At 41.0% G+C, this 15791-nt stretch overlaps 1 protein-coding gene across 1 annotated transcript in view; it reads right to left on the bottom strand.

The window, feature by feature from the left end:
- The window catches only part of LOC137657293 (son of sevenless homolog 2-like), a 454104-nt gene that overhangs the window by 144974 nt on the left and 293339 nt on the right, over positions 1-15791 (bottom strand). Inside the window, 1 exon segment of the mRNA XM_068391627.1 lies at positions 961-1133. Coding sequence (XP_068247728.1) covers positions 961-1133 — 173 coding nt within the window.

Genomic DNA, 15791 nt, shown 5'->3' with positions numbered 1-15791 from the left:
CAAACAAAAACTGAAAACTTCCTTCCAAGTTTTCAATCTGCTAACTTCAATACCCATAAAGAGCAAGACTATAATATATATATATATATATATATATATATATATATATATATATATATATATAAATCATACATACATACATACATACATACATATATATATATATATATATATATATATTATATATATATATATATATATATATATATTTTATATATATATATATATATATATATATATATATATATATATATATATATATATATATATATATATATGTGTGTGTGTGTGTGTGTGTGTGTGTGTGTGTTTGTGTTTCAAGAACGCCAAGAACTCCTGAGGCTCTATTACAAAATAAAAAGCATTAAAAGTAATGGAATTATAAGTTTTCCTTCATCTTGAACATTCATATTCAACAACTGAGAATTTTTTTTATTCATTTGTTTAATTTCTTAATTTCACTACATGAGCTCGAACATGTATGTGAATTGTAGCAAGAATTCTTACAACTAGTTTTACATAATGAAATTCTTTAAAGGGGACTGGAATTGTATTTTATTTAGTGTTCATTTTGATGACCAACAAGCTGTATTTTGTCCTTGTTCTTCATGCTCGTGCTGATGGCAAATTTATTCATGCTATACTGTATGAACACGCAATGATGATAAGCTTTTGTCCATTCTCTCTTCAATTTCATTTTTGCTCAAGTGTTCAGATAATGTTTAGTAGTACCTTGGAGATCATCATTGCTTTCAAGGTTAATAACCAAACAATCAAAGCTTAAAATAGTGAAATAATACCAATAGAATGAGGTAAAACACTGAACACATGAGCAGACAAAAACTTGAGAAACCTCATTACTAATATCTTTGAAAGTTTGCAAGTCAAAGGCTAGTATCAAGGGGACTTGCTGTATAACCTTAAATACAGTACACCAAATAAATATCAACAAATACTCACTCTAATACGGGGTTCTACTTCTAGGCAGTAAGGTTGATTTTGGTATTGCTGAATTTCTCCTGTGATTTCTGCTACTTTTCGTCTCTTGGAAAAGTTAATTAAACCCTCAGCAGCCTTTGGTAGGAAGTCAGGGTTTCCTTCTTCGATGTGCAATATATTGGTCAGGTACATACCTACAAATTAATAATAATTTTGAATTTTGGGGAAAAAATAGCTATATTTATGAACATGTTAAAACAAGATAAAACTGTGAGCCTGCTACAATGAGACAAAAGCAAATTGTTAACTGGAGTAACATAGACAGGAATATATCAAATCATACTAAACTCATTTTATTACATAACTAAAAGGATAACTCGGCCAATTTATTTCCTTAACTTATAACCCCTTATTCTTTAACTTGAGAGTAGGATAGAAAGGAATATATCAAATCATACAAAACTCATTTTTATTACACAACTACTAGGATAACTAGTCCGATTTTATTTCCTTAACTTATAGGCCATTATTCTTTAACTTAAGAGTATGATAGACAGGAATATATCAAATCATTTTTATTACAGAACTATTAGGATAACTATAGTCCATTTCTTTTAGTGATGCATATTTGCACCGACTCCCGGCGGTGCCCTTTTAGCTCGGAAAAGTTTCCGGATCGCTGATTGGTTGGACAAGATAATTCTAACCAATCAGCGATCAGGAAACTTTTCCGAGCTAAAAGGGCACCGCCGCGAGTCGGTGCAAATATGCATCACTAAAAGAAATGGACTATAGTCCAACTTTTTTTTTCCTTTAACTTATAGTCCCTTATTTTCTATAAAAAAAAAAAAATCAAATTTATGCAAAACTGAAACAGGAGGGAGTCTCTGATTTTCACAAAAAAAATAGCTAAATCTGTGAGCCTGCTAAAATGAAACAATAAAAAATATAAATTTATACTAAACTAATTTTTATTACAGATCACTAGGATAATAACTGTAGTCTAACTTATTTACTTCAATTTATCATTCTAGGCTATCACAACAATTGAGAGAGAGAGAGAGAGAGAGAGAGAGAGAGAGAGAGAGAGAGAGAGAGAGAGAGAGAGAGAGAGAGAGAGAGAGAGAGAGAAAAATTTTGTTTTTGGTACAGCAAAATAATGCTGGACAACTTTAAGAGGATTAAAATATAGTCATATGTCTATGTCTATTTTGGACTATCGTATTCTGTCTTAAAAAGACTGCAAAAATTTTCTTCCTTATCGTATCGTACAGATTTACAACTATACAGGAATACTCATCTTTGTTTCTTTTCACCTATGTCATTTCTGATCTAATGCATTAACGTTTGAATATCAAATAAAATGCAAACATTAAATCCACATTAAACAATTTTTACATGACCTTACAATGGTCCCGCCATTATACGTAAAAACAAGAACTGGTTATGAAACAGAATTTTTTTTTTGCGGGGTTAATGTGCTGTGTGGACTCCAAGAAGTTTCCCGTGAAAGGCTAGAGCAGAGAATCCAATACGACAAGAAAATACCAAAAATATTTTCCTTCCTGTTCTTAGGCTGGTGCATCAATGTGCACGCACGGACTTAGCGAGTACAGTATAAGAAAGACACAGATTCACTCTATTGAATCCGTCAAAACACATCTTGAGCTAAAATACATCGGACACGACACATCTCTGTGAACCAACACAAGTACCAGAGCTGAGGCCACCTGGTTGCTAGTATGGGATCAATTACTATATTAAAATAAATTTGTCACCAAACATGTGAGAACATTCTTTTCTTGCGTGCTCCCTGTACCAGATGGTCAGGAATTCTCCACAACTTTTAAGTTAAGTACAGTTAGCTAGTTTTCCACAACCTTTAAGTGAAGTACAGTTGGCTAATTTTACACAACCTTCAAGTTACACACAGTTAGCTAATTTCTGATATTGTAATTTGGTGTTCTTAGCAATAGAAGTACTGTAATGTAACAGATATACAAATATTTTCCTTGTGTCTCCAAGTGTTATTTACTTTGAGTTTCATCTTGGTGGTTCATATTATTTACCAATTCAAGTCTAATATTTTGATTTTTTTACATTGCTCGATAAGTGTTTAGGTTTTGTATATTGTACTTTATTATCTTTTCTTCACTTCTTACAAATGTTATCACGTTGTCATATACAGTAATACCTTGGTTCTCAACCATAATTCATTCAGGAATTGTGATCGAAAACCGAAACAATTTTTCCCACAAGACATAATGTAAACTATATTAATTAATTCTCAAGCACCAAATAAATGTTCACAGTCTAAAACTAAATATTGTATTATGTAAAAATGCATATATAAACTATTGAAATAAATATATGAAGTAAAAATAAACCCTTTTTGTATCATTTGCTTACCTTTTCAACTGGGGTGTGGTGGCATACGGGAATGGAAGTGGAAGAAGGAAGGGGGAAGGATTACTGCTTTGAAGGGGAATCCCCTAACATGAAAGCAATAGGCAACATGCCTTCAGGAGTTTTTTCCCTTCTCTGCCTCTTTATCTCTTGTAACTCAATCTCTGCAGTTGCTTGTCGTTTTTCTTTAATTAAAAACCTATCCATAGTAAGCAGTTTTTTTCTTCGTTATGCTAATCTCATGAAGTGAGACATAACAGACTCATTAAAAATGATCACGGAACGATTTGCCGCAAATGTATTCAGGGGATACTTCTTAACAAAAACCTGCCGTTCACCCAATTTTCCACACATTTCATTTATCAAGGCACTCAGAACCTCCTCCCTTCCTTCATCCTGTTCTGGTGAAAGGTCTTCTACCATATTCTTCTGCTGCTGTTGTTGCAGATGCAACAACTCTTCGGTTGTTAACTTGGTAGAATGTCCTTCAACAAGCTCATCAATGTCCTCTCTTTCGACCACAAGTCCCAAAGTTTTCCTCATGGTTAAAATCTCATCAATGACAGCACTTTCTTCGACTGGAGAACCTGATTCAGACTGAAACCCCTGAAAATCTCTCTTCGGTACACATTCTGACCAGTTTTCTCCATGCCGAATTTGACGTACGGTATGTTACAGCACTCCACGCACTGTCAATGGATTCACACAGCTCAAGATACTAAAGTGTTCTTTCCAGAATTCTCGTAGTGTTAGCTGTGTGTCATTAGTCACTTCAAAACACTTTTGAAAAAGGGCTTTAGTGTACAGTATTTTAAAATTCAAAATGACCTGTTGCTCCATGGGCTGAAGAATCGGCGTCGTATTAAGCGACAGGAATTTAACTTTGATGAAACTTGATTCATCAACTAAATCATCCTCTAAAACTGAAGGATGAGCAGGAGCACTGTCCATGATGAACAGCATTTTATTGGCAACATTTCTGTCATAAGATATTCCTTTACTTGGGGGGAAAACACTTTGTGAACCCACTCATTGAAAAATTGCTTGGTCACCCATGCCTTTATGTTTGCCCGCAACATAACAGACAATTTACTTTTCATTATGTTGTTCTTTTTAAAGACCAGGGGGTTGTCTGAATGATGGATGTGCAAAGGTGTTATTTTACAGTCACCGCTAGCATTTGCACTCAACAAAAGAGTGAGTCTATCCTTCATAGGCTTGTGTCCAGGCAGTGATTTTCCAACCCAGTCTTGTCACAATTGCAAACCTGTTGAGGAAGAAACTGTTCTTCCTTTATTCAAGCATTAAATTCTTCAACAAAGCTTTCAGCTGCAGCTTTGTTCGAACTTGCTGCCTCTCCATGTCTTGTTACATGATGTATGCCAGTTCTGTTTTTGAATTTTTCGAAAGAACCTCTGCTGGCTTTGAACGTAAAAGTTTCACTTTCAGCACTTGTACTAGGCATTTTTTTTTTTTTTAGGTCAAAGTAAATATGTAGGACTTTTTTTTCAAGTAAAAGCTTCACTAATGCTACCACGGGCTAACTCCTTAGCCCTGATGAATATTAGTAGCAGCTTTTCATATTTCTTCATTACCTGCAACTTTTGCTTCGTTATCAAAGTCACACATTTTGCAACATAAGCTGCCTTTATCACTTCTTTGTTCTTGAGGAAAGTTGAAATTATTGATTTTGAAATACCATACTGCGTAGCGAGATCCGAAACACGAACACCATTTTTAAATTTGGCAATTATTTCCTTTTTTTAGTTTAATTGTTGTTCTCACTGTCTTCCTCTTCTCTTTCAGTTCACTTCTGACTTTCTTTGGACCCATTATGAATGGCCAGAGTTCATAAAAAAAGCAAAAAAATTCCAATTAGCACAATCTAAAGCACAAAGATAATGCGTGAGTCTTCCTTTGATGGCAGGCTGGCTCAAACTGATGCTATGAAGTTAGCGGGGATGCTGTTCAGACCAGTTTGGGTCGACTCGGCTGGTCGAGTTCCAAAAATGTTCGAATTTGAAGAAATTTTAAACTCAAATTTTTCAGGTCGAATACAGATTTGCTCGAGTTGTGAATTGTTCCAGTACCAAGGTTCCACTGTAGGTATTAGACAAGCTAAGTCTTGATCTTTGGGTAAAGTCTAAGACTAAATAACAGTTGCAGAGTTATCGGTGTAAACATGTTCTACCTATTTTATTGTGAATGCATGGGAGTGTTCAGGCTAAGTATTTTCTTAGTCCCTTTGTTTTAAGTTTTCATACAAGAACGTCTTGTGGCATGATTGATAGACCTTGTCTTTGATTTGTTGTGTCTGGGTTTTGATTCTTATGTACAGTAAAGCTACTGTGGTAATTGGGCTTTGCAATTTACCAAATATGCCAAATTTTCTTACACAAGTATTAGACACCAATCTTAGTTCGGGTAAGCAAGGGTTTAAAATATCTTATGCCTTGAACCTTAAACTAAAACACATCAAGGGGTTATTTGGGGGACTTAACCCAAGACACAGATATGATTGGTAATCAAATTATCTCTCAATTATTCATTTGTCCCTTTTACTAAACTTCAATCACGTATACACTGTTTGTACGTATAACAACATAATTTACACAAAGAGATTGCCACCTTCCTCCCCAAGGCAGATTTCATCTTACGAACAAGGGGTAAACCCTTTGTTACCCTCCTGCGACTGGAGCCTTAATCCCATATTTATTCTTAAATAGGTGTCAAAGAATGAAATGGCAACTAATTCAATATTGGCATAGCTATGCTATTATCCTTTTACTCATCAGCTTTATCAAACCTTAGTTTTGGCTACCAGGTAGGTAAGGAAAGTGATTTTCTCATGGCCTAGTTTTGATTTCCTTCTATACTCTTCGACATGTTGTAGAGTTCAACTATCTAATGATAGTTTGGGGAATTGTTTTAACCTTCTATGACTGTTTTGATCAAATCATAATTTTTTATACAGATTTTATAAAACTTGACTTTTTATGTATTTGCCTCCCATATGCCCTACCTCATTTTTTTTGTTTGGGTTCCCCCAGGTCCCTCAGTGTGAGGCACCTATTCCCATAATTGTTCTCTTTTGCAGAAATTGTAAAATGAGATGGATGGTGACCTACGTGATTCCCATTTTGTGACACCAGAGTGGAGTGGGAAGATCTAGTGGTGGTGTGTTGGTATTTGGAAGACTTGGAATTTATCAAGGATTACTGCATTTGGGATGTAATGATGTGTGTGATATGAGAAACTTGTCAGGATAAGATAGGGTTAAGTATAGTATCCATAATTTTTGACTTACCAAGTAATAGCCTATTGAAGTCAGGCAGATGCAAATTTTCATTAGTGCTGCTAAATTGCAAAATCAAACTCTCTAATTCTCTATTCTGGATATACCTTTGCCCCCTTGATTTTAACTGTGATTATGATTACTTCCACCAATGAAGATTGGAGGTGGTTATGCTTTCGCCCCTGTTTGACTGTGAATAACTTCTTGGCCACAATTTTACTCATAGAATAGTGAAACTTTCAGGGATTAATTGTTATGTTGAGGTGTGGAAGTGATTCAATTTTGAAAGTCCTGGGTCAAAGGTCAAGGTTGAACAAAAGGTCGACACTAACCTTAACCACAAGTTTGCACATGGTTGTCAAACTTGACTTCGCATATGCCTATGGTCTAAATTGATTTGGGAAAGGCAAGCAGGTTTCGAAAAATAACCTGCCGTGGCGGAGGTCTGAACTCTCGTTTTTCTAGTTTATTTAAGAATTTATATTGGCATATTTAGTGAGTTTATCAAGTGAAGAAAGTATTGAAAGATAGAAAAAACTGACTAACTGGTTGGGTCAACTGTCACCGACAGAAGAAATTGCACATAAAATGTATAAGAAAAGAAAAAGAAAAGAAAATGCTGATGGCAAATATAATTGAAAATAAAACAAAGGATGTACAGTATAGACCTTCATTAATGTGTCGATCTGTTGATTTGAGTGCAGTGAACTGCTACAATATATTTGGAGTAAAATTTACCTGTAAATAACCATTCCTAAATTTAGTGAAAAACTAATGCGATATATTTCTTTATTTATATTGTGTCTCATTTACTAGTGGAATAAGAACTTCTATAAGGAGAAAAAAACCTTATAGCATTATGAGAAAAATATATTCCTGTACCATGTTATGATACATGTTATATATCACCTTTGACTAAATTTATTTCTGATTTTTCAAATTCCAAAATTAATAGTAAACGGACTTAGAGTTAAGCGAAAAATCTATTTTTGGGTGAGATAGCCATGTCGTCCTGATGGAAGGTTCCTATAGGTAGCTTTCTGAGAGATATTTGGCTACAGTGATATTCCCAGAGAATTGACCTTTAGGTCTCCAGAATTCTAACTCCTGGCGCGAATATCCTTAAAATTTCTCTTAAGGATATCGCATAATATCAAGGGACGTATATCTTGATACGACACATAGCAATCTTCACCCCGAATAGCGTTTTTGTTTCGAGGGAGAAGAGTGGCAAAAATAGTAGGGGAGCCTTTATCAAGGTTACCCTTCCTTCCGTACTACTACTAGTATCTAGATGGCGCTGTATCCAAGATGGCGCTCACTCGTTGTAGCATTGAGCATGGTGCTACAGAAATAGTATCCTGCCAAGGGCTTTTCTATAGAAAAGGAGGGCGGGTCCATTAGGACGACATGGCTATCTCACCCAAAAATAGATTTTTCGCTTCTCTCAAAATCCATTTTTTGGGCTCAAGCCATGTCGTCCTGATGGAAGTTTACCAGAGAATTACTAGAAAGTACTGTATCGGTGGACTTTCATAGGTGCCTTAACCTTGGGACAATTTTTCTATGGTCATCCAGACCATTGAGACAAATGACGTTACCGTTATCCGTCATTACCATTAATCATGGACAATGTTAGTGCTTACTGCCCCCTGCAGGGGAGAGCCATACTAGACAGTAGAAAAGGGGTCTCATTGTTTGCATATATTGTATGAACAAACATAGGTATCCACTAGATATACAAAAGGTCTCACGGTTTGTATATGTTGTCGGAACAACTAAGTGTCAACTATATCCACTGTTTATAAGCATACAATAATATGAGGTTTACTTAAATAAGTAAGAGAACTCTGGCATATTTAATGTGCTAATTGCAGGGCGAAATAAGACGCAATTACACTCTGATGGACATTTATTTCGAATAAATGACCAAATGGAATAACAAATGTAACGAGTTACGTGTTAAGGGAATTATACGTACAATGTATACAAAAAAAAAATTTCTCCTTGAAAGGGAAGATATGATGAGTGCTACTCTAAATTTGAAGATTTTTGATAAATTTTCATAATATAATTTCTGTAAATGTATCCTATCAACACTGTGCGCTATGTACACACGGCACAAGTGTTATCTGTATAATTCCACACCTGAGATTTTGAACAGTCTAAAGCCCCCCCGACACTTGCACGCATTCGTGGCACGCACTGGCACGCATTGATGCGCGAACTCGCGTGAACGAGCCGTGAAAATGTCGTGAACAGTGCGGGAACTTGCGTGCCAGAGCGTACCAATGCGTGCCATGCGGGCCCAAAACTTTGAAATGTTTAAAGTTTGTGGCACGCATTGGCACGCACTAAATGGCCGTGAAATAATCGTGAACGATGCGCCAACTGGAGTGTACAGTGCGGGAACTGGCGTGAACTGGAGTGAACGATGCAGGAAGTGGCGTGAACTTTATAATGAAGAGAAACAAAAAGGAAACGAAAATATTAATGAGAAGGAAAGAAAAATAAACCTAATAAATTTTTATATTTGCTGTTTTAATGTGAAAAAAAAATGATATCTTATTTCAAACTATTTCCATAACTTTATAATGAAGAGAAACAAAAAGGAAACGAAAAAATTAATGAAAAGGAAAGAAAAATAAACCTAATAAATTTTTATATTTGCTGTTTTAATGTGAAACAAAATTATATCTTATTTCAAACTATTTCTATAACTTTATAATGAAGAGAAACAAAAAGGAAACGAAAAAATTAATGAAAAGGAAAGAAAAATAAATCTAATAAATTTTCATATTTGCTGTTTTAATGTGAAAAAAAAAATTATATCTTATTTCAAACTATTTTTATAACTTTATAATGAAGAGAAACAAAAAGGAAACGAAAAAATTAATGAAAAGGAAAGAAAAATGTTATTTTCCTTAGTAAAATAAATTTTTGAATATACTTACCCGATGATCATGTAGCTGTCAACTCTGTTGCCCGACAGAAAAAATCTAAGGTCAGGATACGCCAGCGATCGCTATACAGGTGGGGGTGTACATCAACAGCGCCATCTGTCGAGCAGGTACTCAAGTACTTCTTGTCAACAAGAACTCAATTTTCTCCTCGGTCCACTGGTTCTCTATGGGGAGGAAGGGAGGGTCCTTAAATTCATGATCATCGGGTAAGTATATTCAAAAATTTATTTTACTAAGGAAAATAACATTTTTCAATATTAATCTTACCCGATGATCATGTAGCTGATTCACACCCAGGGGGGTGGGTGGAGACCAGCATACATGTTAACATTAGAAGCTAAGTATCCCGTATTTCATTTTAGCAGTTATTCAAAATAACAAACATAAAATAAATAAGTACCTGGTAAGGAAGTCGACTTGAACCATTACTCTGCCTTTTTAAGTACGTCTTCCTTACTGAGCCTAGCGATCCTCTTAGGATGCTGAGCGACTCCTAGGTGCTGAAGTATGAAGGGCTGCAACCCATACTAAAGGACCTCATCACAACCTCTAATCTAGGCGCTTCTCAAGAAAGAATTTGACCACCCGCCAAATCACCCAGGATGCGGAAGGCTTCTTAGCCTTCCGTACAACCCAAAAAACAACAATAAAAAGCATTTCAAGAGAAAGATTAAAAAAAAAGGTTATGGGATTATGGGAATGTAGTGGTTGAGCCCTCACCTACTACTGCACTCGCTGCTACGAATGGTCCCAGGGTGTAGCAGTTCTCGTAAAGAGACTGGACATCTTTGAGGTAAAATGATGCGAACACTGACTTGCTTCTCCAATAGGTTGCATCCATAACACTCTGCAGAGAACGGTTCTGTTTGAAGGCCACTGAAGTAGCGACAGCTCTAACTTCATGCGTCCTTACCTTCAGCAAAGCAAGGTCTTCTTCCTTCAGATGAGAATGGGCCTCTCTAATCAAAAGCCTGATGTAATAAGAAACTGCGTTCTTAGACATCGGTAAAGCAGGTTTCTTGATAGAACACCATAAAGCTTCTGATTGTCCTCGTAATGGCTTTGTACATCTTAAATAGTACTTAAGAGCTCTTACTGGGCAAAGTACTCTCTCTAGTTCGTTCCCAACCAAGTTGGACAGGCTTGGGATCTCGAACGACTTGGGCCAAGGACGAGAAGGAAGCTCGTTTTTAGCTAAAAAACCAAGCTGCAAGGAACATGTAGCCGTTTCAGATGTAAAACCTATGTTCCTGCTGAAGGCGTGAATCTCACTGACTCTTTTAGCTGTTGCTAAGCAAACGAGGAAAAGAGTCTTCAATGTGAGATCCTTAAAAGAGGCTGATTGAAGAGGTTCGAACCTTGCTGACATCAGGAACCTTAAAACCACGTCTAGGTTCCAGCCTGGTGTGGCCAACCGACGCTCCTTTGAGGTCTCAAAAGACCTAAGGAGGTCCTGTAGATCTTTGTTGGTGGAAAGATCTAAGCCTCTGTGGCGGAAGACCGCTGCCAACATGCTTCTGTAACCTTTGATCGTAGGAGCTGATAGGGATCTTACATTCCTTAGATGTAAAAGGAAGTCAGCTATCTGCGTTACAGAGGTACTGGTTGAGGAAACTGCATTCGCCTTGCACCAGCTTCGGAAGACTTCCCATTTTGACTGGTAGACCTTGAGAGTGGATGTCCTCCTTGCTCTGGCAATCGCTCTGGCTGCCTCCTTCGAAAAGCCTCTAGCTCTTGAGAGTCTTTCGATAGTCTGAAGGCAGTCAGACGAAGAGCGTGGAGGCTTGGGTGTACCTTCTTTACGTGCGGCTGACGCAGAAGGTCCACTCTTAGAGGAAGAGTCCTGGGAACGTCCACTAGCCATTGCAGTACCTCGGTGAACCATTCTCTCGCGGGCCAGAGGGGAGCAACCAACGTCAACCGTGTCCCTTCGTGAGAGGCGAACTTCTGTAGTACCCTGTTGACAATCTTGAACGGAGGGAACGCATACAGGTCTAGATGGGACCAATCCAGAAGAAAGGCATCCACGTGAACTGCTGCTGGGTCTGGAATCGGTGAACAATACATCGGGAGCCTCTTGGTCATCGAGGTAGCGAATAGATCTATGGTGGGCTGGCCCCACAGGGCCCATAGTCTGCTGCAAACCTTCTTGTGAAGGGTCCACTCTGTGGGGATGACTTGACCCTTCCGGCTGAGGCGATCTGCCATGACATTCATGTCGCCCTGAATGAACCTCGTTACCAGCGAAATCTTTCGATCTTTTGACCAAGTGAGGAGGTCCCTTGCGATCTCGAACAACTTCCTCGAATGAGTCCCTCCTTGCTTGGAGATGTACGCCAAGGCTGTGGTGTTGTCGGAGTTCACCTCCACCACCTTGCTTAGATGGAGGGACTTGAAGTTTATCAAGGCCAGATGAACTGCCAATAGCTTCTTGCAGTTGATGTGAAGTGTTCTTTGCTCCTGATTCCACGTGCCCGAGCATTCCTGTCCGTCCAGTGTCGCACCCCAGCCCGTGTCCGATGCGTCCGAGAAGAGACGGAGGTCGGGGGTCTGAACAGCCAATGGTAGACCTTCCTTGAGAAGAATGCTGTTCTTCCACCACGTCAGTGAAGACCTCATCTCTTCGGAAATGGGTACTGAGACCGCTTCTAGCGTCATGTCCCTTCTCCAGTGAGCAGCTAGATGAAACTGAAGGGGGCGGAGGTGGAGTCTCCCTAACTCGATGAACTGGGCCAGCGATGAAAGTGTCCCTGTTAGACTCATCCACTGCCTGACTGAACATCGGTTCCTTCTCAGCATGCTCTGGATGCATTCTAGGGCTTGACTGATCCTGGGGGCCGACGGAAAAGCCCGAAAAGCTCGACTCTGAATCTCTATACCTAGATAGACAATGGTTTGAGATGGGACGAGCTGGGACTTCTCTATATTGACCAGGAGACCCAATTCCTTGGTCAGATCCATAGTCCATCTGAGATTCTCCAGACAGCGACGACTTGACGGAGCTCTTAAAAGCCAGTCGTCCAAATAGAGGGAGGCTCTGATGTCTGCCAAGTGAAGGAATTTGGCAACATTCCTCATCAGTTTCGTAAACACAAGAGGTGCCGTGCTTAGGCCAAAGCACAGGGCTTGGAACTGGTACACGACCTTTCCAAAGACGAACCTTAGGAAAGGTTGGGAGTCTGGATGGACGGGGACATGAAAGTACGCGTCTTTCAGGTCCAACGAGACCATCCAGTCTTCCTTCCTGACCGCTGCTAGGACCGACTTCGTCGTCTCCATTGTGAACGTCTGCTTGGTGACAAAAGCATTGAGAGCACTGACGTCCAGCACCGGTCTCCAACCTCCTGTCTTCTTCGCTACCAGGAAGAGACGGTTGTAGAAGCCCGGGGATTGATGGTCCCGGACTATGACTACCGCTCCCTTTTGTAGCAAGAGCGACACCTCTTGTTGCAACGCTAGCCTCTTGTCCTTCTCCTTGTAGTTGGGAGAGAGGTTGATGGGAGAAGTTGCTAGAGGGGGACTGCGGCAGAACGGAATCCTGTACCCCTCCCTTAGCAACTTCACAGACTGAGCGTCTGCACCTCTGTTCTCCCAAGCCTGCCAGAAGTTCTTGAGCCTGGCTCCCACTGCTGTCTGGAGAGGTAGGCAGTCAGATTCTGCCTTTTGAGGACTTGGAACCCTTCTTCGATTTGCCACGATGACTGTCGGCACGGGTACCTCCTCTGCTGGAGGTTCTGCCACGAAAGGGCGGGATGAACCTAGACGCTGGTGTGTCCATCCTAGGTCTAGGCACGGAAGGTAAAGCTTTGGCCTTACGTGCGGAGGACGCCACCAGGTCATGGGTGTCCTTCTGGATCAACGAGGCAGCCATCCCCTTGACCAGCTCTTCCGGAAAGAGACACTTGGAAAGCGGAGCAAACAACAACTCCGACTTCTGGCATGGAGTGATCCCAGCAGACAAGAAGGAGCAAAGATGGTCTCTCTTCTTAAGCACTCCCGACACGTACGAAGCCGCAAGCTCACCAGACCCATCCCGAATGGCCTTATCCATGCTAGACATGATAAGCATGGCAGAGTCCTTATCCGAAGGGGAAGTCTTTCTGCTTAAAGCTCCCAAACACCAATCGAGGAAGTTGAAGATCTCAAAAGCACGAAAAACTCCCTTCAACAGATGATCCATGTCAGAAAAGGACCAGCAAATCTTAGATCGTCTCATAGCCAGCCTGCGGGGAGAGTCAACCAGACTTGAGAAGTCGCCCTGGGCAGAGGCAGGAACTCCCAAGCCGGGTTCCTCTCCCGTGGCATACCAGACGCTAGATTTGGAAGCAAGCTTGGTAGGCGGAAAGATGAAAGCAGTCTTTCCTAGCTGCTTCTTGGACTGCAACCACTCTCCCATAACCCTCAAAGCTCTCTTGGATGAGCGTGCGAGAACGAGTTTGGTGAAGGCAGGAGCTGCTGACTGCATGCCTAAAGCAAACTCGGAGGGAGGAGAGCGAGGGGTTGCAGACACAAACTGTTCCGGATACAACTCCCTGAACAGGGCAAGGACTTTCCTAAAGTCTAAGGAGGGAGGCGTAGACTTGGGTTCTTCTAAGTCGGAGTGCGGATCGTCCAAATGCGCAGCTTCGTCGTCATCAGATACTCCATCATCCGAAAGCTGAGGAGGAAGTGGCAAAGGTGGAGCAGAAAGCTGAACGGCTGAATCCGGCAGCACGGGTGCATGCGTAGCTGCTGCGGATCCAACATCATGCCGCTGCTGGTCAGTCTGCGAGCTGGCAACAACAAAAGCGGAGTGCTGGTGCGTGGGAGGGACTGCCGTGGGTTGCGGAGCATGCCGCATGGGTTGCGGAGCATGCCGCATTGCGTCAAAACACGGCAGCTCGACAGCACCTTCCCACTGCTGATGCGGTAGCTCACGCATGTCAACGGAGGGTGCAGCATGAACATGCGTCTGGCAGGGTCGACTGCGCATCGGTGGTGGAGCTCTCACAGGTGGAGTGTGGGAGCAGGCAGCCGCAGTATCTGCTGAGCGCACAACCGTGGTAGGCTGTAGGTTAACAGGTGCAGTATCAACCTTCTCAGCACGATACTCCTGCATGAAGGAAGCAAGCTGAGACTGCATAGTCTGCAGCATGGACCACTTAGGGTCTACCGTGGTTGGTGCGGCAACAGACGGAGTAGTTGCCTGCTGCGGAACCACTCTACCTCTCTTGGGAGGTGTGCAGTCTTCGGAAGACTGCGGCGAGTCCGAACTGACCCAGTGGCTACACCTGGGCCGTTGGACTCGCTCGGAAGGGACCTTACGCTTGAGAGGTCGTGAGACCTTGGTCCAACGTTTCTTCCTCGAAACTTCTTCCACAGACGAGGAATGATAGGGCTCATTCGTCTGTTTGTGGATGGGACGATCTCTGACAGATACGTCCGCAACCACTGAGGGTACATCCGTACGCTGATCAAGGCCTGTCGAACCCTTTGGTCCTTCGACATTGCTTCTCCCCTGGGCTTGGGAGCTTGCAAGAGGTCCCGGACTGGGAGGACGACTGGCACGAACAGGTGTACCCTCATGCGCAACACTGACACTGACACTTTTCACTTCACTTGCACTCACTACACTTCCCACTGCACTTCGCGCTTTCAACTCTTTGACATCGGCCAAAAGTTGATTACGGTCATTAGCTAATGACTCCACTCTGTCACCAAGAGCCTGAATGGCACGCATCATGTCCGCCATGGAGGGTTGAGCACTAGTAGCAGGGTCGGGAGTCACCACTACAGGGGAAGGAGTAGGTTGAGGGGCATGGGGAGAGGAAAAATCAAAAGAGCGAGAAGAACTCCTCCTGATCCTATCCTTCTCTAGCCTACGTGCATTCTTTAGGAATTCGTTAAAATCGAATTCCGAAAGCCCAGCGCATTCCTCACATCGATCTTCCAATTGACAGGATTTACCCCTACAATTGGAACAAACGGTGTGAGGATCTATGGAGGCCTTCGGAAGACGCCTAGAACAAGCCCTAACACTACACTGCCTGTACTTAGGGACTTGAGAATGGTCAGACATCTTGAATTCCAGAAATAGTCAAGGGGGAAATCCAAAAACTAGCAAAGTCCATTAACAAATAATCCAAATCTAATCAAAAAGCTTGATAAGCTAATGATAAAGGTTCCTGAATAGCGAAGGCTAAAATCTA

This window comes from Palaemon carinicauda, chromosome 18, assembly GCF_036898095.1.
Source record: "Palaemon carinicauda isolate YSFRI2023 chromosome 18, ASM3689809v2, whole genome shotgun sequence".
In the NCBI taxonomy this organism is placed as follows: domain Eukaryota; kingdom Metazoa; phylum Arthropoda; class Malacostraca; order Decapoda; family Palaemonidae; genus Palaemon; species Palaemon carinicauda.
Note: the sequence above shows the minus strand (reverse complement) of the source record. Positions and strands in the feature narration are given on the sequence as shown.